The sequence below is a fragment of the Myotis daubentonii genome, chromosome 13, assembly GCF_963259705.1.
Source record: "Myotis daubentonii chromosome 13, mMyoDau2.1, whole genome shotgun sequence".
In the NCBI taxonomy this organism is placed as follows: Eukaryota; Metazoa; Chordata; class Mammalia; order Chiroptera; family Vespertilionidae; genus Myotis; species Myotis daubentonii.
Genome location: NC_081852.1, coordinates 12,337,810 through 12,361,143, shown reverse-complemented (window position 1 = coordinate 12,361,143; position 23,334 = coordinate 12,337,810). Strand labels below are relative to the sequence as shown.

General features: G+C 43.6%; 2 protein-coding genes across 2 annotated transcripts in view; one reads left to right on the top strand and one right to left on the bottom strand.

Moving 5' to 3' along the window:
- NRG3 (neuregulin 3) overlaps nt 1–23,334 on the top strand; it is a 1,052,897-nt gene that overhangs the window by 398,691 nt on the left and 630,872 nt on the right. The window lies entirely within an intron of this gene.
- LOC132214513 (transcription factor AP-2 gamma-like) lies at nt 4,565–6,186 on the bottom strand. The gene has a single exon (XM_059661896.1). It carries the CDS (start codon nt 6,184–6,186, stop codon nt 4,732–4,734), a length of 1,455 nt encoding a protein of 484 aa, XP_059517879.1. The 3' UTR covers nt 4,565–4,731.

Below are 23,334 nucleotides of genomic sequence, written 5' to 3'. Positions count from 1 at the left end.
TGAGAAAAGGACCTCATTTTGTAGGTCCTTTTGAACATTGAATGCATGTAGATCTAACCGTCTAACGGATTTGGTGGTTTAAACTAAAGTGGGACCTTGACTTACGAGTTTAATTCATTCCAAGACCCAGCTTGTTAAGGAGCTCGTTAACTCAAATTACTCTATCAACTCAATGCAAAAAATCAGCTGAGAGACAGCTGGTATCTCAAAAAACTCTTTAGTCGGGACACTTGTAAGTCAAGGCCCCACTGTATGTTGACAAGGTGAAGAATCACTTGTGATTTATCTGCTTTCTAGATTCAGATTTTTGTTGTTGTTTAAAAAACAAAACACAGGATTTACCTTCTTCTATGTTTTTGTTTTTTAAATTCAAAATCCTTTGAGTTGGCTTTTAATGTATCCTTTTATCCTGACAATCATTGTCACATGGCCTTGATCTGCTACATTCTTCCTTTCTTTCTCTCCCTCAGTGTTATGCTGTGTCCTCTTTCTGTTTCTGTCTTTTGTGAAACTTAGAAGAAATTAACATAGAGTTTTGGATACATTGCCTCTGTTGTCCTTGGGTTACCTTGCATTTCCTTTAGAAGGTCTGCTATGCCTCTAACACTATTGCCTGGTTAAAGTTATGAGTTGTTGGAGTGTTTGGGGAGAGCAGTTTAGGGGTCTGCATGTATCACCTGGTAAAAATTTTAATGGTTTCACCTTTGCCTCTTGCCCGCCTCTCCTCCCCATTTTTAAATTGGAGTTGTCTTTTAATTTCTTTGAAAGTCTCTGCAATTCTCTTTTATTTCAAATAGATGTTTCCCACTCTGGAGCAATGTTCCATCCTTCATCACATTGTTATAGCTCTGTATTTTATGCAATTATATATTACTCTTCATTGTTCGAAATTGTTACAGCTTTATGTTGACCTTTTGATCTCCATCTACACACATTACAGGCATTTACTGCTCTCTGCTCTGCTGCTTACTCATAGTCTAGAACAGCAGTTCTCAACCTGTGGGTCGTGGCCCCTTGGGGGGTCGAACGACCCTTTCACAGGGGTCGCCTAAGACCATCAGGAAACACATATATAATTACATATTGTTTTGGTGATTAATCACTATGCTTTAATTATGTTCAATTTGTAACAATGAAAATACATCCTGCATATCAGATATTTACATGACGATTCATAACAGTAGCAAAATTACAGTTATGAAGTAGCAACGAAAATAATTTTATGGTTGGGGGTCACCACAACATGAGGAACTGTATTAAAGGGTTGTGGCATTAGGAAGGTTGAGAACCACTGGTCTAGAACCTTTCCCCAGCTAGAGAAATTCTTGTACAGAGCAGACACTGATGTCGAGTCAGCCATGCCAGGAAAGTGCAGGAATGGTGTTTTATGCTCACCTTGGGCCTTCCTTCACAAAGCTGTAGTTCAATTATTTATCACTTTTAAGATGTAAATTATTCTTATGTTCCTCAAGTTTTGAAAATGTATGCTTTTAATTTTAAAATGAATGTGATTCAATTTTATTAATTAAAAACCACAGAAGTTTAATGGGCCCTTTGAAATTGCATTCATTTGAAGAAAATGTGCCACACAATATTTAATGAGCTTTTGAAATCTCTAACATGCATATAGCATATAAAAATGTATTTGAAACATTTATAATATATAGTTTCTTTTACAAAATACTATTTTTCATGTAAATTCACTGGGTGAACTTTGAAAGGATAACAGTGATTAAGAAAAGCATTAAATAAAAGGTAATCCAAAAGTGGAAGGAACTCAGTGCATAAAATCCCAGGCAGAGAAAGAAGCACACACGATATTCTTTCCTGCGAAAGAACAGAAGTGATTCCCTCTCATTCTGTCACCCCCTCATAGAATAAAATTTGTTGGTGATAAAAATGAGCCAGACATGCCTGAAACAATCATTTTTCACTTCCCACCAGTATCACTCACCATGAAATATATATGATTGATGCAAAAGAACTCAAACCTAAGGTTTTATTCAGAAGAATAAAGCGGTGAGATTAGTGCAACTTCCTTGCAAACCAAAATATCCATTTGTGACTGTGTGGCTTTTCACTTCCTATGATGATAGTTGATTTCAGAAAGGATGGAAAGAATTAATCTAATCAGAGATGGCATGGCAATTTTAAAATTAAAAATATATGTAATTTCTGAAATGTTGTCAATGAATATAAAATAGCCATCAAGAATAATGAAAAGAGGACACTAGTAAATTGTTTGCAATCATGTGTTCAGATGTTAGTTTAACAAAATAAAATGGCAAAGTGTCTAGGAAATTCTCTTTGTAAGATCAGAGAAGCTTCTTTTACCAAAAGTTTAAAGCTGATGGAAGGTTGGATAAAATAAAAAATAAAAATCCACTACCATTTTTTCCAAGTCTGAATTCTTATTTTAAAGGAAGAAGTACCCATCATATTTAGAATTATTATCAGTTTTTATTAACACCTTTCTTCTTAATATTTTAGCTTCAAGCACTTTAAAGAACAAAAATGAATTAAAATAACTATTACATACCTTAACTAATAAAGAATTTAAAGATTAAAAAAAACTATTACATATTTACATTTGCTTTTTTCACTAAGGACAAGAATACTAGTATGAGTATGATGAGAAAAGATAGGTTACAGAGGGAAACTCATTTAAAAATTAAGAAATATTTTACCCCTATGATCCCTTTAGAAACACTTTCTAAAGAAGTATTCTAGTATAAAGCCCTTGACACTACTAGTATCAGAGGACTACGAACAAGCCTAACCTGGTAATTAGTGAAACTGGTAAAAGCTAAAATTTAACTCTCTGTTTATTTTATTGTATTGTTTGTGAGCCATAGCCGTAAGCATTGCATAGCTTATTTTATCTTCCCGTCAATCCTATATTGCAATTTTCAATTATTACTCATTGATCAGATAAGGCAGAAGAAACCTCTTGCTGAAAGCAGCCCACACAAAGCCACGCACACCTGACTCCAGACCAGGGCTTTGCACTTAGGCTGGCCTCTGCACTTCATTCTAGTTTTCTTGCCCTACAAGGTCATTCCTCCATGGGATATTTCCTCTGGCTCCATCTAGACCAGTGGTTCTCAATCTTGGCTGCACATTAGAATCACCTGGGAACCTTTTTAAAATCCTGATTTCTGGGCCTCATCCTCCGGAAATTCTGTTTCTTTGTTACTAATGTTGTGGCCCCACCCCATAACAAAGAAACAGAATTCAGGAGGATGAGGCCCAGAAATCAATTTTTAAAAGATTCCCAGGTGATTCTAATGTGCAGCCATGGTTGAGAACCACCGATCTGACTGTCATGACATTTCTGGAAGATTGGTGTTTCGGTCTCTTTTACCAGTAAAGCCTTTAACTGATTCAGATGGAAAACCTCCACTTCATCTAACTCATATTCCATCCCGTTGTGTCTGAACATTTTCAGTTGACTAATTCAAGAAATATCTGAGCAACCGCCTGCCAAGCTAGAGGAGGCTGGGTAGACCAAATGATTTTTAATATACCTTTTAGCTGTATTACTCTTTGAGAGGAAATATACATTGAAATGTTTTATTTAAATAAAAACATAGCTTACTAATACGTTTAAAATTAATTAAATATTTAAAGAATAAAATTAAAGTTTCAGTGTTCCACTATAATTATGAATCCGACACCCCAGAGATAACAATTGTCAATGTTTCTTTTAATGGTTTAAAAACTACACATGTATATCTATTTCTTAATTTAACGTCATTAATTAATGTAAGTTACATGTGTGCTCAAACTACCATCTTCTATTGGAATTCACTGATTATCTCTTGCCAAAATTTTCCCAGAATTGATATGTGCATAGGGTTAGGAAACTTTTCAAAAGTTCACCTTAGAATGCAGCTGCACAGACTGACATTTCAACAGAAGACAGGGTCTATCTGATTTTCATTTTATTTGTAGGATATTGAAATGCAAATTTCCCGGAGCGGTCAGGCACTGACATGACCTGAAAGGCTGGGCTGTTGGTAAGGAGAGTCTAGTTTTCCTTCAGGCAGCGGCCAGTGAAGGATGCTCAGGGCTGGACTGGCGACTTTCAGCAGAGACATGGTGGCAGGCTCTCTGGAGTCTGGAGCTGTCTCTTTCAGAAGCTTGGTAGGGAATTATTTTTAAACAGAAGTGCTAACTCTTACAAGTATGTCTAGTTACCAACCTCTTTATGTTTTTCTGTTGGGGTCCAGCCCCAGCAAGTCCAGGGTTCCCAAAGGTGTGGATGGATTTCTTGTATCCAAAATGCTGCATCACTAGATCGAAAGCCTCCGGCCCCTCTGGCTTCCTGGGTAACAGCTGTCCTTATTTTATGTATTGGTAACAGGAGTAATTAGGCAATTCTCTGGTTGGGTTGAATCTGTATAGTTGTTGTGGGTGGGGAAAGTAAAATCTGTATTTCTCCTGTGTAGTCTGCATCAACAACTCCTGGGATGACTAAGATCCCCTGTAACGAGGTGGAGCTCTGTCCTAATATTAAACCTACAGTTCCCTCAGGCAGCGGCCCGGACACACCTAAGGACTCCCAGAGGGCAGGTCCAACTCTGGAGGCCAACGGGGCTTTCAATGGGAAGGCAAGCAAAAGCTCAGCTTGTCCCCTCTGGCCAAGGAGTTTCCCCATCTGTGCTGGCGAGAATGGTTTTGGAGATTTTTTCCCCTTGCAGACTCTTCTTCCCTTTGTTTCCACCTGTTTCATTTCTGATGCTTCTCCATCTTCTCCGAGGTCTTGCTGGAATCGGCTGGACTCTGGTCCCCAGGATTCATGTAGGATTTCTCTATGATGACCAAAGCCTCTTTTATGTAGTTCTGCATCGCAGACATGGCGGCACAGATGGCCTGGCTGCCAAACCCGTGGGTCATCAGGCTGAAGTGAGACAGGCAGTTCTGAATGTTTGCCTCTAAGACCGGGGCCGGCCGGTTGTTCCCATTGGGCGTTCGGTCTTGGTGGAGAAGGTCCGTGAATTCTTGACACACTTGCTGTGCGGCCAGCAGCATGTTCTTCCTCGTGGCCATCTCATTCTGTCCTCCAAGATGAGGTTTAGTTAAGTACTCGGCCACCGGCTTACTAGGAAACTCAGCCTCACAGACAGACGCAAAGTCCCGAGCCAAGTGAACGGCCTCCCCTTCTACTAAGGACGTCAGGAGGGTGACCTGTGCAGCCTTCCGTCTGCCGGCTGGAAGGTTCAGCCCAATCTTGTGCAGCTTCTCCCGCAAGGACCGAACTCCATTTTTAGACTTGGCTCTTCTGAGAACACTTCCCAGTATTGAGGCATTTAAGCACTCAGGCGGGGACAGTCGCCTCTGGACTTCGGCAACTGTCACTGTGTATTTCGACGTGGAGCCCAGGAGGGACAATCTTCCAGGGACGGAGCAGAAGACTTCACAGGGGTTCATCACAGCCCCCACCAGCTCCTTCTGACAGGGGAGACTCAAGGGATTCTTGGTCATTGAAATGGGACCTTTGCTAATCACAGTCTGATCATGCAGACGCAGGTGCTGCTCATCCACCATCTGCACCTCGTCCATCAGTTGCCCCATGTCTTGAAGGCCCAGGTTCTCCGCCCGCCCCACTGCATCCAGGGCGTGCGCGGGGGGCAGCAGCAGGTCCGAGGGGCGGAAGCCATCCCTGCTGGCATTCATAGCGCCGCCGTCCAGCCCGGAGAGATGGGGTAGCAGGCCGGCTGGGCGCCCGTGGTGCAAGGGCAAACCAGCAGTCTCCTGGCTCTGGAGTCCGGGCCAGGCCTGTGGCTGACTGCCGGCGGGCGCTGGCTGGTGCAGGGGGTTGATGGCAGCGTTCGCTTCTCCCAGATGCGAGTAGGGGCCTGCCAACTGGGAATAAGTCAGCGGCTGGTAGGGAGGTGGAAAATAGGGTGGTGGCTGGTGTTCAGCAACTCCGGTATGAGAGAGGGGCGGTGCGGGGTTGTAGAGATGCTGCCCAGCCAAGGAGAGGTGAGGGAGATGCGGGTTCCCATTGCTGCTCCAGTCCTGGCGATCCTGGGGCAGCACGCCCTGGAAGCCTGGTGTTGAACCTCTGGGTGCTCCGCCACCCAAGGCTCTCCAAAGGGCAAAGTCCGAGTTCCCTGCCCCGGAGGAAGGCGGCAGGCAGTGCACTTGGTGCAGGGCACTCTCACTCACCTGCTCGCACATGTTCGACTGTTTGGTTGCCAGATGTTGGGGTCCAGCCCCAGCAGGTCCAGGGTTCCCAAAGATGTGGACAGAGTCGGGAAGAAGGAATGACACGGAGACAGCGTTCAGTTGATCAGCATAGCCAGGTTCTCCAGCCAGATTCTGTCTTTATTGTCCTGTTACATCTGTATTTATACCAGTTGATTTTAATCCTATCCATTCTATTCCAAAGGTTAGGGCGTTTGTTAATCTAGTTCTGTTGAGTTTAATCCTATCAATTCTATTCCAAAGGTTAGGGCGTTTGTTAATCTAGTTCTGTTGAGTTTAATCCTATCAATTCTATTCCAAAGGTTAGGGCGTTTGTTAATCTGGTTCTGTTGAGTTTAATCCTGTCTAGGTTAATCTCTGTGTTCCATTATAACGGCTATTCCAAGGTTACTGCTCTACCGATAAGATACAAGGAAGTGACTGAAGGAGATTATCCTACCCAGTAAAGGTTATGTCCTCCCCTCCTCGCTGCTTGCCTTCCCTGGGACTGCCCTGTGTCAGTGGGTCTCCAGGGGTATAGGCTTTGGTGCTTTCCCTGGTGGGCAGACCCCTGGGGATGCAGGCCCAACAAGTCCCAAATTTATTGCCAACAGTCTTAGTCCAAGTTCTTCATAAGTAGTACATGGTATTTCTGTAACACTAGGGGGTTTCACTGATTTATTCTTTTACTTAGTCCTGTTAATCCCTAACTCCAGGAAAAAATCCTCACCTGGGGAAACAACCTTTCTTGGAGAGGTGACCTTGGTTAAAACACATAGCACTAAGAAGGGGAGCAACCATATTAAGAACAGTATGCCATATACGCCAGGTCCCTAGAAACATACGCTGTGCAGATGTTTCTTCCCTACAGCGACTGTGTCAAGCAGCAAGAGTGGACCGGCTTCCGGCATTTTTACACTATAAAGGCCATGTTTCAAAAATCTCAAAAGATATAATTGTATCATGTTCATTGTATATGAAGAGGAAGTGACTTTAGGAAATAGAATGTAAATGAGCTAGACAGGATTGTGCTTCAACACTGAATTAAGGAGCAACATCAGCGCTCATTCTCCCTGCGATGCTCCGATCATATATGTCCCGGAAGAGACAACAGACTCCTTGCATGCGATGTTATCAAGGCTTTAATATGCAAATATTTGGTAAAAGTAAGTAAAGAGATGCAACAATCCTCTGAGAACTGAATATTTTTATGTATACTGTGCTTAGAACCCAGTTTTAACCAAGATGATGACCTGTTTAATTACTGGAAACAATAAGCTCATTTTATGCATCCAGAATTCACTTTCCAAAGTATGTAACTGGGCAAAATATTACTAGAACATAATAGGCATAAATAGATAACTGCTTCAATTCACATATAAATCCATGAACTCAAGGTAGTGATGACAGGAAATACATTACACAAACCTGTCCAAGGATGGCCACTCCTGTTTAAAGCATCAGTGTATTTTATTTTAAACTAGAGGCCTGGTGTACAGGATTCATGCACTGGTGAGGGGTATGACCTGTGGGGATTGGCCCACTGTGGGAGCCCTGTTCATCAGGTCAGCCAAGCAGCGCTCCCACTGTGGTAGTGCACTGACCATCAGGGGGCAGCTCCTGCATTGAGCGTCTGCCCCCTGGTGGTCAGTGCACATCATGCTGGTCTAGCCATCATTCTGGTCTTTTCGCCATTCGATCACTGGGCTTTTATTATATAGGACTAGTGACCCGGTGCACAGATTCATGCACATTGAAAGGAAATTAATTAGAAGAAAGATCCATGCAGTAATTACATTACTGCAAAAAATTACATGTCAAAATAGTATATATAATATAGTATTATAAAATTAAAATACAAAGTATTTTAACATCACTATTCACTTTATAATAAAAGTGTCAGAGATAAAATAAAATTAGTAAAATGTATAGGAAAATAATATATACATTTATTAATAAATAAACAACAACAATATGATATAAAAACAACAAATCATGATAAAAACATTGATATAAACAATGATCGATAAATTGATTAATAAATAAACAGCAACAGCATGACATAACAACAACAAAGTGCCAATAGTTGATTGCCGAGAGCGGGTCCATCCTTGCTGTTTCAAAGGGCCTGGCATATATGGCATACTGTTCTTAAAGTGTTTGCTCACCTTCTTGGCACTATGTGTTTTAACCAAGGTCTCCTCTCTGAGAAAGGTTGTTTCCCCAGGTAGGGATTTTCCCCTGAAGTTAGGGAGGGAATAAAACCCCTCAACTAAGTGCCAGGCGGGTAATTAATCACTTTAACTACAAACAATCATGCTTAAGCTACATAATCTTTACTCCTTGGAATGGAGATAAGAAACGCCCTAACCTTTGGAATAGAGATTGATAGGATTGAATCAACTGGTATAAATACAGTTGTAACAAGACAGAAAGAGACAGAACTTAGAAGACAGAACCAAGAGAGACAGAACCTAGGCACAGAACCTACACAGAACGTTCTCTAGAGACAGAAGAACTTTGCTGGAGAGAACATGGCAAAAGATCCTGGACAGAAACTGGCCTCAGAACCTAGAGACAGAACCTAGCGAGGGAACATGGCTCCAGAACCTGGCTGGAGAACCTGGAGAACCTAGCAAGAGAACATGGACACAGAACCTGGCTGGAGATCCTAACCAGAACTTCGCTGGAGATCCTGAACAGAATTTGGCTGGAGATCCAGACCAGAACTTGGCTGGAGATCCTGGCAAGGAACCTGGCTATGATGATCACCCGAAGGCTGCCTCTGTGTCATTCCTTCTTCGCCGACTCCGTCTACACCTTTGGGGACCCCTGGACCTGTTAGGATTGGCGCTTTCCGCTATTACCTGAGTCCTGATCTATCACCTCAGGGAGAGCTTGCCAATCCTGCACTTTCCCAGGGTGGGAAGGCTGCAGTGGGGTTAAGGATAAGGCTCCTTGGGCCTACCTTCTCCCATGCCTCTATATTTACCTTTCCGGCACCTTTCCTTCCTCAGAAAAGCATGGACATATTTCTTGTATAAAATGTTCCATCTGACTGGGAGTAACCTTAACTCCTCTGCTAGCAAGTATATGTGTTAAAAGATCAATATGGAGTCTTTTTTCTTTAGACTCAGTATGGCACATCTTCTTAATGTAAAGATCAATACAGAGTCTTCTTTCTTTGGACTCAGTATGGCACATCTTCTCAATCTAAGTTCTGTACTATCCACCTTCTTACCCTACTTATCCTCTGTAGGGGGGTTTGCAGCACCCTGGTGGAGTCCTATCCATCCTGAATGTGGGGGTTCTCAATGGGGGGGGCTTACCTATGGGAATCCTTTTCCAGGGGTTCCCAAAGGTGTGGACAGAGTCAGCGAAGACTCTCCACCCTCTTCCTACGGTGGAGTCCTATCCGTCCCAAGTGCGGGGCACTTACCTAGGGGTCGCTGTTCGGGCGCCAAATGCCGGGGTCCAACCCCAGCAGGTCCAGGGGTCCCCAAAGGCATAGACGGAGTCGGCGAAGAAGGAATGACACGGAGACAGCGTTCAGTTGATCAGCAGCCTAGCCAGGATCTCTAGCCAGGATCTCCAGCCAAGTTCTGGTCTGGATCTCCAGCGAAGTTCTGGTCTGGATTTCCAGCGAAGTTCTGGTTAGGATCTCCAGCCAGGTTCTGTGTCCATGTTCTCTTGCTAGGTTCTCCAGGTTCTCCAGCCAGGTTCTGGAGCCATGTTCCCTCGCTAGGTTCTCCAGCCAGGTTCTCTAGGTTCTCCAGCCAGGTTCTGTAGCCATGTTCCCTCCCTAGGTTCTCCAGCCAGGTTCTGTCCATGTTCTCCAGCCAGGTTCAGTCACCAGGTTCTAGTCAGGTTCTCTTGCCAATTTCTGTAGTCAGGTTCAGTCCAGGATCTTTTGCCATGTTCTCTCCAGCGAAGTTCTTCTGTCTCTAGAGAATGTTCTGTGTAGGTTCTGTGCCTCCTGGTTCTGTCTTCTAAGTTCTGTCTTGTTACATCTGTATTTATACCAGTTGATTCCAATCCTATCAATCTCTATTCCAAAGGTTAGGGCGTTTCTTATCTCCATTCCAGGGAGTAAAGATTATGTAGCTTAAGCATGATTGTTCGTAGTTAAAGTGATTAATTACCTGCCTGGCACTTAGTTAAGAGGTTTTATTCCCTCCCTAACTTCAAGGGAAAATCCCTACCTGGGGAAACAACCTTTCTCAGAGAGGAGACCTTGGTTAAAACACATAGTGCCAAGAAGGTGAGCAAACATATTAAGAACAGTATGCCATATATGCCAGGTCCCTTGAAACAGCAAGCATGGACCGGCTCCCGGCAGTTGATCTTCAGATACATTCTGGTGTCATGTGCGATTGGTGTCCAGAGAGCGTTCTATGTACTGTGCATGCACGAGTCAGCATTTATTTTTAAATTGCCAGCGTGTGGCATATGCACCGGCCTGCTGGCCAGCCATCGGTCAGTCGGTTGGTCCAATGAAGAGTCGGCCACTTAGCCTTTTATATAGAGAGGAAATGCCGCTCCAGAAGATTTGAACAAACTGATTCTAAAATGCCTCTTTTATCCTCAACTACAAAGTTGTTTATAAAAATTACTAAATTCTGAAAAGAAATGAATTTTAGTGTTTCCATAGGTTATCTTAAATACCTGGCTAATGCTTTATAAACCTATTTCTTTTGGAAACTCACCAGCACGTTTTAACGTGATTTTGCTCTGCTTTGTCACAAAGACAGGATTATACTGAATAATGCAAACCAATATTCTAAGTATTTACAGTAAAGAGTTCAAAACAGCTAACCTATAAATACAGGTAAATACCATATTTTTATCCTGACTGCGTAGATAATGATATGTATTTTTACAATATAATTTTTTTAACATATATTTTATTGATTTTTACAGAGAGGATGGGAGAGGGATAGAGAGTTAGAAACATCGATGAGAGAGAAATATCCATCAGCTGCCTCCTGCCTATTGGGGATGTGCCTGCAACCAAGGTACATGCCCTTGACCGGAATCGAACCTGGGACCCTTGAGTCCGCAGGCCAATGCTCTATCCACTGAGCCAAACTGGTTACGGCTATTTTTACAATATAATTTTATGAGTTGGCTTGTTAGACAGGTCTATAAATATTGTTCTATGAGATTCTTGAAAACATAAAAATGACATATCTTTATATCTGCAATGTTTAGCACATTATGAACACTCAAAAATATTTTCATTTGAACTTTGTACGTGTATATCACAGAATATTATTTTCAAATCCTTAAAATATATCAGTTAAAAAAATAGTGGATTTTCTTTTTTAGCAGTAGGCTAAACTTTAAAAAATATTTTTGAAGTGTCATGATTTAAAGGCAATATTTTATCCTTTTCTTTATTGATTAGAGAGACACAGAGAGAAACACTGATTGTTGTTTCACTTGTTTATGTTTTCATTGGTTGATTCTTGTATGTGCCCTGACTGGAAATAGAACTGGCAGCCTGGGTGTATTGGGATGACACTCTAAACCAGTGATGGCGAACCTATGACACGCGTGTCAGAGGTGACACGCGAACTCATTTTTTTGGTTGATTTTTCTTTGTTAAATGGCATTTAAATATATAAAATGAATATCAAAAATATGTCTTTGTTTTACTATGGTTGCAAATATCAAAAAAAAATGTCTATATGTGACACGGCACCAGACTTAAGTTAGGGTTTTTCAAAATGCTGACACACCGAGCTCAAAAGGTTCACCATCACTGCTCTAAACACTCTAACCAACCAGGGCGATATATTTTATTCTTAATTAAAATCTCTCTCCCTCATTAGTGAAGATGACATCATCATATAATTTAGTTGATTTAAATTTTAGATTCTCCATAGTAGTTATTTCCTTCATGTTCAACTTTTTCATTCAAATTGTACTTTCATAGACATTTTTATTATAAGGATATGTTATTTTCATGTCCTTTTAAAACCTTCAACCTAGAAATGCCTGTAAGTGATCAATAAATGTGTTTTTGAAACATAAAATAAGTGGAAACAGTGTGGACTTTTTAAAAAAAGAATCATTAGCCTAGAAAAGACTCTTCTTTATATTACTCACTAAAACAGTGCCCTGGCATGATTGCATGTGTAGGTTAAGGTTACCCAGTTCATATAATTCTCTCCTAAATTTTTTAATGCAAAGTATGATTTTTTAAAAATAAATAAATAAAAACTACATTGTGATTTGAGTCATGCTTAGTTTACTTAGATAATTCAGGCATTTATATATATATGCAAATCATCATGAATTAGTTCTGTTTTGGGGTTGGATAATAACCATTTTCTTGACTCCAGGGAATGTGGTAACATTCAAGAACTTGTAGTCATTAGAGTAACCTTTCTTCCTTGGCTCTGTTCATGCCCGTATTCCTTTCCCATCATCCTAGAGGTAGTTGTCAAATCCCTCCTAAAGGAACTGCATCCTCTTGCTCCATGCTGGTCTGGTTGTATCCCGGCATTCATGTTGCAGTGACCCTTCAGGAAGCCTAGTATTTCTGTCTAAGTTTAACCTTTAAATATGTAGTTTTTATGCGGTAGCTTGATTATGGCCACAGTGAGTAACTAGAGGAAGGTTATGTTCTCCACTAGGATTGCAGGAAGTGGCTTTGTGTGTTCTGTTAAGGGGAACAGGGGGAGCAGCATGTTGGTCTGCTCTGCTCAGCCTTTGGAGAGTCGTGGAGGAGCCGATGAGATGGTGGGCGTGAAGTCATGAAGTGCCGGGTCTTCAGTACACTGCCAACATAACCACATGTCTGTGAATACAAAGGAGGGGTTGAAAGAGTGCCACACCTAAGTGTCCCAGTGAACAGGACAACATTTATGACGGTTTAGGGGATGCACCTAGTCTTGTCTATATTTTGAAATGAGGATTTGCACTCAGGTTATCTAAGTCTCCAAGGCACTGAACAGTTAGTTCCAAGTGATGGGCTCATTCTTGGTTCTTTATTCTCACTGCATGGCATGTAAGAGTATGCAGACTGAGACTGGGAGAAAGCGCGGGCACACTGGTCAATTCCTCAAAGACCTAGACATCTTGCTGGGGCTCATTTCTGCTTTGGTAGTGGGTGGTGCTGACTGGCATGCAATGACTTCAGATAGAGAAATGATACCATGGGCCTCAGTGGTACCTGGGGACTAGACCCTGATAACTCGTCTACTCTTTCTTCCCCGTTCCCTCTGTCATTCAAAATGCCCTCTAGCAAGATCCTTTGTACCATAAATGTCAAAGAGCTTTCTCCCATAAAGTTCCATGAAATCGGAATGGACAGAGCAGAGTGAGTGAGCAATTTTATGCTGGTTGGGTTAACACACTCATGTGAGAACCACTGCAGGACCTGTGTGAATAAGAAACAGGTTCTCAAACAACTGAAAGGGGATGGTGTTTAGTTCTTGGTTTTGATATTCTTTTTTTCCTGGCCGAGCCCCACATCCCTGACTATATTCATTGCTCTTTATTGGATGCATGGCCTGACAATTTGACTGCAAGTATTTCATGGTCAAAAGTACATAAGCAGCTCTGATTATCTCTGCTTGGAGCTACCCTCCTTTCTTTATTACCTGAAGAGTTATGAGTCATCTTTAGTTATGCACCTAAAAGTACTTCCACCAGGATGTCTTGCTTGCCCCCTGTACAAGGTGGGTGTCTGCTTCAGCCTCCTCATATTGTACCCTGTTCTCCTACAGTGATTTACAGCACACTTCATTTATGTATTTACTTTTTAATCCTCACCTGAGGGTATGTTTTTATTGATTTTAGAGAGAGGAAGAAACATCCATGGGACAAACACTGATCTGTTGCCTCCCACATGCACCCCGACCTAGGATAGAACCCAAAACCTGAGGATGTGCCCTGACCAGGAATCAAACCCACAACCTTTCAGTGTTCAGGAGGATGGTGCAACCAACTGAGCCACGGGGCCAGGACACAGCACACTTTATTGCAGTCAATCATTTAAAGGTTTGTTTTCCTCATGAGACTGTCGCTGTGTGGCGATAGAAGCCATACCTGGTTTGTTTATTGCTGATTTCAACCCAGCTCAATGCCCAGAAGAGAAGGTCTCATAGGTATTCATTTCCTAATGAATGAATGAATGAATGAATGAATGAATGAATGAATGCTTCCCCATACATGCTGGTCATTTGACTCCGCTGAGGCAAATAGCCCTGGCCTTGGAGACACTTCTCGTTTTGGTTCCAAGTCTCCAACTTGTTCATCACTGTCAGTATCTGCTGAAAAAAACATGAACTGAAACTACTTCTGACTTGTTTGCCACCCTTTTTTTTCAAGGTTTACCAAGAAAAAAAAAACATAAAGAAACCCATCTGATTCTTTTTCCAAAATCCACATAGACAAAAAAGCATTTATCTAAATAATGTTTTGGCTTCACACATCAATAAACACTTCGTGGATATTAAACTGACTGAGAACCTTTTATGCTTGTCAACTGATTTCTGTTGGCTCTGTTGATTTTCTTTATAAAGAATAAAAAAGTAAACTTGTTTTGCATTAATACATTTGGGGATGAGTAAATGATTTTCCTTAAATCACATTTTCCTGACAATGAACACAGAGTAGGAGATGATTAAAACTGATCTCTCACAATATTGTTTGCATACCTCAAACAAACAGGCAGGGCTGTCTCCATCGGTGAGTGCCATGTGTTGGTGTGATTGATGAATTATAATTAACCGTGGCAACATGTTTTAGAGCTTAAGGAGATCAATCGAAATTAGTTATCCTGAGAGACAGTAAAATCGTTTCTATCCTCAGCTTACTGCAAAAAGTAATGGCCTTTCCCTGGAAGAGTTCTCAAAATACAGTGAAGAAATACTTTGCTATTGAATCTACTTCTTAAAGTAAATGAGAGATCAATGGGATTGAAATAACTGAACTTGAGAGGAGAGTCTCCAGGCCTGTCTCTGGAGCTGAGAGTGGGGGCTCCAGCTATGCTGATGAGGGGCTAAGTGCCTGATTCCAACAAAGTGAGTTAAGAGAAGGAGGGGAGAGAGGGGTTGCCTCAGGGAACTCCCCTCCCCCCATGCATTCCAAGGAAAAAGTTGAGAAAAGGATCTTTATTCTCTAAATGCTAATTAAGGTGGTGCTGTGCATATCAACACCAAACTTTATAGAATGACATTAAGTAGGGCAAGAAATCCAAAACATTTAAACAGTTGGGGTCCCTTTGGCTCAGAAGGTCAAGTGACAGTTTTTTTCTGGTTCCTGCCTTTGACAATGTGAAGCATCTGGTCCTTGGAAAATCACCTCCTGGAAGACCTTATCCCAAGTGTTCCCTCCTTGCACCATCACCGCTCTCTGTCAAACATTAAAAGATGATCTTCCTGCCCAGCTGGCATGGCTCAGTGATTGAGCATCGGCCTGTGAACCAGCGGGTCACAGTTCGATTCCTGGTCAGGGCACATGCCATGGCTGTGGGCTAGATCCCCAGTGTGGGTGTGCAGGAGGCAGCCAATCAATGATTCTCTCTGGTCATTGATGTTTTTATCTCTCTCTCCCTCTCCATTCCTCTCTGAAATCAATACAAAATATATTAAAGACAAATGATCTTATTAAAGAAAAATGATCTTCCTTTTCTGGTTTGTGCAAAGCTAGAAGAAATGCTTGGAAGATGAGCGAAAATACCATCCTGGAATACCACAGTCACCTGACCACTGTCTTTGTGCTTTCCACAGTGCTTGTAGGGGTTTGGGAGGTTCCACGTTGGAAACTACAAATCCTTCTTTTGGCAAGGTCTTTCATCTACCTTAGGATGAGGCTGTAATAAAGTAGATTTTAAGCTCACTCATTCTGCACATCCTACTCCCCAAAAGGCTCTCAACAAGGCAATCATTTATCTCTGTATTAGCAAGCAGCACTCTAATTGCTCCTTTCCATGAGGCAAGGCAATTAAATGAAAGGAAGTTGTAGCTTTTACAACCCTCCAATGACAATTCATCCTGTGCCTTAGGCCACCCAGAGCTCACTAATGTCTGCTTGCCCCCAGAAACCTTTGTACCCAGGAACAGAAACACTAAAAATAACTAGTGTCCTTTCATAATTGTGGCCTGATTAAAGAGATCTTATTTTTTATTCTGTTTTCTCTTATGTTAGATGGCTCTTACATGACATTTTCTGAGGCAGTAAACTATGAAAAGAATTATGAGTCGAATTAGTGCTGTTATGAACTGGAAAACTTGAGGGACCACCTGGTGTTCTTACCAAGTTCTGGTTAAAGGAATAAGCCAAGTGTTAGGACCTGTTGGCCCCATTAAGAGTGGTTTTAGGCCCCGAGCACAAATGCTAAAGCTCCCCTGCCTTTGGAACCTTAGCACATCAGATACCTAGGGGAATGCCCCAGAGCCCAGAGGGTGGAGGGGGCACTTTCTTATTCCCCCTTCACTTTTATTTCCCAGATAGGACTTCCTTCAACATTTTGTTGGAGAAAAGGTCATAGGCTTACCTTTATAGAAAACCACTTGCTTTGTCATAGTGCATGGTGCCAAATCCAGCTGCAGTGGCTGGTGAGGTGGAGAGATGCAGGGATGGGGTGGAGCTGACTTTTATCACTAGTGCACTTGACATGCAGTTTTCAGGAAGAAGAGCTGGGGCATTTGAATGGGCCCTGGCACCGAGTCCTGAAGGTGACTCTGAACTTCATCTTCTGACCAGTGTAATGGGAAGGGCAGGAGGTGCTCTCCCTGATGTCACCAGATGGGAGAATCAAGGGAGGACAGACCATAGAGAGAGTGCATCACCCTGGCAGCCTCCATCTCACAGGCATGGACCATCTGGTTTATTTTTTCCCTGTATCAGTTTTTAATTTATTTTCTATTCATTGGAAATTTTAGAGATAGGTTTGACAGTGGAAATGGCTGTTCTAGAGGTCAGATTAGTTGGTTGGCTTAGTCCCTTATTTAAATGAAGCCTTTTGGTAACAATCAGGGCGGGGATCTTTTCTATCTTATCCCCAGCACTATATCCCAAGCTCATGCTTGTACAGCTTTGGGACTCACTCTGCCATATTGGACAAATGGAAAGGTAAGTGATAGAGGCAGGGGCTGTGAGGTCTGTGTTGGGCTCAGAAAAGCATGCCCAGTCCATTGAAACTGACCCAGTGTTGTTACAGGCATGGACATGTATCAGGCAAATGATTGAATTTTTATAAGAAAATTTTAATTTTGTAACATTACAACTAATTTTTTAAAGATATGGAGCATGGCCCTAGTGAGTATGGCTCAGTATATAGAGGGTCAGCCTGCAGACCGAAGGGCCCTAGGTTCAATTCTGCACAAGGGCATGTACCTTGGGTTCAGGCTTGATCCCCAGTAGGGGCCATGTAGGAAGTAGCCGATAGATGATGTTCCTCTCTCAATGATGTTTCTATCTCTCTATCCCTCTCTCTTCCTCTCTCAATCAAATGCAAACATGAAAATAAATAAATAAATAAATAAATAAATAAATAAATAAATAAATAAATCTTACCTAATAATAGACAAACATGTAAATTGACTGTCCCTCTGCTACGCTCATCAGCCAATCAGGAGCATATGCAAATTAACCCAACAAAGATGGCAGTTAATTTGCATGCATAAGCAGGAAGTGGTGGAGGGAAGACAGAAGGCTTCGGGCGGGAGCAGCGAAGATGGAAGGCTCCATTCCGGAGCGAAGGCCTGGGTCCTGGGTGCCGGAGGAAAACCGGTGCCGGCAGCCAGGAGAAGGGAAAGCCTATTTCACAAATCTCTTCCTGCCACGGGCCTCTAGTAAATAAATAAATAAAGATACGGAGCAGGTAGCTGGCCTCTATGCCACCGATTCACCTGCTGTAGTGTAAGTGATTGGGAGCTGGTGCAAGGCATGGATTCATGCTTAGCAAAGTCACTTCCTCGTCACTGGCATGGACCAACTAGGTGGGTCCCATGGGGTCCTTACCCTGCATAGGATTTGGGGTAGCAGAACTGGAAAGGCTGGATAATACAGAGGTCAAAAAGGACAGCTCAGAGCCAGCCTGCCTGGGCTTGAATGCCAGCTGGCCACTCACCAGCCCTCCAACCTCTTACAAGTTGCTTAGCGATTACAGCCTCCGTTTCCTCATTCTCACAATGGAGAAAACAAGCGCATGCTTTACATGGTTGTTGTGATGGCTGGATCAGTCAACACTCATTCGTAGCAGGGGCATTTGCCCTCGTCCTTAGGAAGGCGGGAGCAAGGCCGGACATGGTGGCTCTTGAGTAACAATCTGCGGAGCAGCTGTGCCTTGGCCCGGCGTTGCTTTTCCACCAGCATCCCTGCAAACTTCCTGATTCCAGGGGTGGGACCCAGGCATTTGCGTTTGCAAGTTATTTCTCAGGTGACTGTGCTGCTTTCCTGGGTGTGAAAGCACTTGTAGAGCAGAGAAAGCTCAGTCTTCGGGCTCTGGCTCCAGGCTCGTGTTGCTTAGCTGTGTCAGTTTGAGCTGTTGTCCAACTCCATCATCTTCTCAATCTCTCCGTTTCCCAAATGCTCACCAGTGAGCCCTGCTCCGTGCGGCTGGAACATCGGCAGCACTGCTCACAGCGGGCAACACACCCCATCATGGTGAATCCCCCTGCCCTCTGGCCTCGCTCTGGTGAAAGGCTCCCCACTCGGATCGGGGAAATACTCCTAAGGAAGGAGAAAGGAAGAAAGTAGAAGGCAAGGCTCTTTGCGTGGGTAGCTCTGGAGTGGGGTTCAGTCACGTCGGGGCTGACTTCCTTTGTGATTTGCTGGTTCTGTGACATCATCAGGAGGACAGCTGGGAAGGACCGCATTCCTTGCACAGATATAATGGAGCTGCCCAAATTCAGGCTACACTGTTTTTTGAGAAAATGAATAATCATATTAACATGCAATGCTTTCCGCAAGCACATGAAGTCAAGCTTTCATTGAAAAATAGCTATTATACTTCAGCAATTTAAGTTTTCAGAGGCAACCTTGAATCATTTTTGCCAAAAATAGTTTAACCTATAAATAGTTAGGAGCAGAGATGTGGGAGAAGAAATTTCTAGCTCAGTTCCTATGGTATGCAGCCCTGTGAGGGAGCCCGGGAAAATCACAAAAAACAGCAGGACTTCCATAACAAAGATACAGTAACATCTATTATTACTGTGCTAAATATACTGGGGCTTGTGAATGCCTCCTGCCCAGAAATGTGGGTTCCTGTTGTCCTGGATCTGGAGAGTGCCTGACGCCCAGCCTCGGGCTGGGTCACGGGAACTGCCAGTTAGTCCTCCACGTCCCAGGGCTTATCCCAGGGTGTCCTCTCCATGTGGCTCTCAGACTCACCTCATGGAGCTGGGAGAGAGACCCTCTGGGCTGGAGGCTATTGTTCTTCATCTTTAATCCTTGACAGCCCAGAGTGCCAAGTTGTATAGTGTTGCTCAGGAAAGGGTTCCTGAGTCAGTGCATAAAGGCAACTGGGGTCCTGATTTGGCTTTTCAGTGAGTTACCGTTTGCTCGCAGTGTGCTTAGGAGGGAAAAGGAGATGTGAAAAAGAGAGAGGGGGAGGGACAGGAAGGGGCCGGGGGAGAAAACCATTGCCATGCGGAGCATGGACATTCACTGTGAATTGTTCCAACACAGAATGTATGTTCAAGACCTTGCATTAACTGGCACTCACTGCAAGCCGCCTGAGGATAGTGACACGTGATCTCACTCCCGAGGGAGAGCCAGTAGCTGCCTATCAAGCTGCTGCAGAAGTGATAATGAAAAGGTGCCTGTCGCGTGCTGATTGGTCCTCTGCCCCTGCCAGAGAGCCCCTTGCCCCAGGCATGTATCGTTTAATTGTTCCTCAGTTGAAGTCATAGCACAGATTCTGTAAACAACTTCGTATAATCAACCAGAAACATGGGCTGTCACCAATTTAAGCGCATAGCAGTTATGTTTTCATGCAAAACACTGGGAGATGCTTGTTTCCCAGGGACAGAGGAGGGAGCAGGAAAGGTGCTGGTGCAGGTGCTGGTGCTGGTGCTGGTGCCGGTGCCATCCCCATGGCTAGACCGGCCTGTCCATTTGCACTGGGAGGGGCGCTTAATTAACAAGCAGTGCTATCCATTGGACCAGGCATTCAGATGAGCCTATTTCCCATTTGCTGTTTCTTTGAAAAGGTCAGCTTTTTTACAGAAAAATATTTCTGTTTTCTCTATGATTTCTTGAATAACTTTCTCTAGTTTTTTATTTATGTCTATGTCTCTTCGATTCTGTAGTTTTTCCATCTATTTTCTATATGGCAGTTTAATTTCGGCTTAACTCCTATGTCTAACTGTTGTTGGTTGGTTGGTTGCTGGGACCCTGTGTTCTGAAAAGGACTTAGGGAAGTTCTTCCCTCCTGGTAGGCCTTGGATGGCCAGTGCTTACCCCTCAGCAAGAGACAGATCTGCTTCTGAACTGGTCCAATCTCACATCCAGTCAACGGATGTTGCTCAGGAGAGAGATAGCAGCTTCTAGTCACCAGTTAGTGAAACAGCATCGAATCTGCGGTGGGAAATGGAATTACCTGGTTGTTACAAAACAAAGGGGATCTTCTGAGTTTAACAGACAAGAAGGAACTAGTAAACGTGGGCACTTTGTCTCCTGGATGAGTCCCATTTCTCTATATCTTTATTTTATTTATTTTACTTACTTGCATCCAATTTCCCAGGATATAGTGGCCTAATTAACACATTAATGGATTTGATAATCCACTAGAGTCCCAGTGCACAAAATTCGTGCACTGGTGGGGAGGGTGTCCCTCAGCCCGGCCTGCACCCTCTTGTAGTTCGGGACCCCTCGCTCTTTACTGCCTCCCTGTTCCCTGCTCCTTACCGCTCTTCTTGATGCTACTTAGCACTGCTGTGGAGGTGAGAGAGGCTCCCGCCATCACCGCTGCACTTGCCAACTGTGAGCCTGGCTTCTGGCTGAGCGGCGATCACCCTGTGGGAGAGCACTGACCACCAGGGGGCAGCTCCTGAATTGAGCGTCTGCCCCCTGGTGGTCAGTGCACATCATAGCAACAAGTTGCTCTGGTTGTTCTGCCATAACGGTTGCTTAGGCTTTTATTATATAGATTAGACAGCATTATCCCAAAATGAAAGCACTAGATTCTATTTAATTGGAGAGGCCGGAGCAAAGATCTTATCGATGTTTTTGTTCCATAGGAAAGTCTAGTGCTCAGCCCTGGACACATGCCAAGGCTGGTGGCCAGAGGGAAGGAAGGAGGGAAATTGCAACAGCAGAGCTACTAGGCTGCTCTCTTCTCACCACTGTGCTCTCTGCTCACCGTGGTCAGTGTGTCTGCCTCCAAATTCTGCCTCTCCAAGCTTCCCGCCAAACCCCTCACCTTGTATCCTCTAGCTCTCCAGCCAGGCCACAGCTGCCCTACCCGCAGGACAGGGTTTCATTATCCCCTCAAATTCCTAGTGTGTTTACATGGAAGGAGCCGCGCTGCTCTTGTTAGAATATTAGAAGGATCCTGAGGTTTTGAGTGGGACAGATGCCAAGTCCTGATTCCTCATGGAAGATAATCCAAATTTTTAAAATAGGATGGCTATGCCGGGTGGAGGGCGTCCTTTCTGTATTTATTCTATACGCAGAGAGCTAAGCCCACCAATGTGTTCTGGGATTTTAGCCTTAGAGTCTTTATGTTCCTAGTGTGGGTGGTGGGGTAGGAGGATATGGGGCTAAGAAATTGTGCTGGTGACTCATAAATTTTGGTTTCAAAATTATTTGGCAAAGGAACTTACCCTGAGAGACCGGTTTGTGGTCATTTCAAAGGAGGTACTGACCAAGGCAGCAGTGTTGATGGTTGGCTGCGTCTAGCATTTCATGGAGGTGCTGGTGGTGAGGCACTCTGGTGCTTCAACAATATTGACTGGATGCCTGCCTCGCGCCAGGCACTGTGCCAGCCGTGTGGGTTACACTGTACAGGAGGAAGCCTTGTCCTCTGGAGCTCGCTTTCAGGGACATGTGGCTGTCACAGGGGCAGTGATGCAGATTCAATAGTTGCAGCCAGACTCAGACCTCTCATCCTCGGGCGTTTCATGTTCCCTCTGATGGATGACACACGGACATGCGGGCTTTGCTCCCCTCGGTGTTGAGAAACACACAGTTGTGAGCTGAGTCTTGAGTAGCCTGTCACATCCCTATGGACCAGAACTCGTCAAGGGACAAGCCCACATTTGGTCACACCACAGGCACCTTGGAATGGCTGCGGGACCAGGCAGCTCTTCCCACCCTGGCAGTGGTTACATGCGTGTTTCTGTAGGAAGAAGTGCTTCTGCTTCTGCCTCGGGGATGGTTCCGGGAGCAGTGGGCACTCCTGATTTCACGCTAGTCTCTGTACTTCCTAGCTTCTCTGTGGTCTCAGGTGCTGGGTGGCGGGGTTGCGGGGGAAGAGGGGGCTGGGGAGGAGGCAGTGCCTCTTTCTCCAACTCTGTTCATCAACTTGGCTTTGGGCTATTTCACTTTCTGACTCCATCCTTTACTCCATCAGCACTGGAGGCCAACAGAGTAGAGCAGATGGGGTGAGGGAAGGGCGAGCAGCAGGCCTCTCCCTGTCCCTCATTCCCCCTCTCCCCAAGAAGTCTCTTCCTCTCTTTCTCCTTCAGCTGCAGGAGATCAGAGAAGGCCAATGCTAACTGGTTATCTTGTGATATGTCAGGAAAACAGACTCCTAATTGCTCCACAGGTAGGATAAGCATTACACCAACAAGAACATAAGTTCCAAATATCTGTGAAAGTTTCCTGGAGAAGAAAAAATAGAAGTAGATTCAATTCAGTGCTATCCTTATAATAACATGATTCTCTCTCCCTTGCATTTAAATGTGTTTTGTTGAGGTAGGGTAAAAGTTTAATTTACTAGAATTGCAATAGCACAGGCCGCATTCATGGGAGTTTGTCACATATGAAAATGTCAGTTTCCTCCAGCTTTTCACTTTTTTGTCATGGAATTTCATGTGATATATACGTTTGTCTTTTTATCTTTCTCATACTTGTGAAAAAAACATCATTTTGCCTCGGTATACTATTTTTATCCAGAGTTCTAAAAATAATGATTCCCCTGTAAATGTATATGTAAATGGAAAGTTCACTTAGTAATTC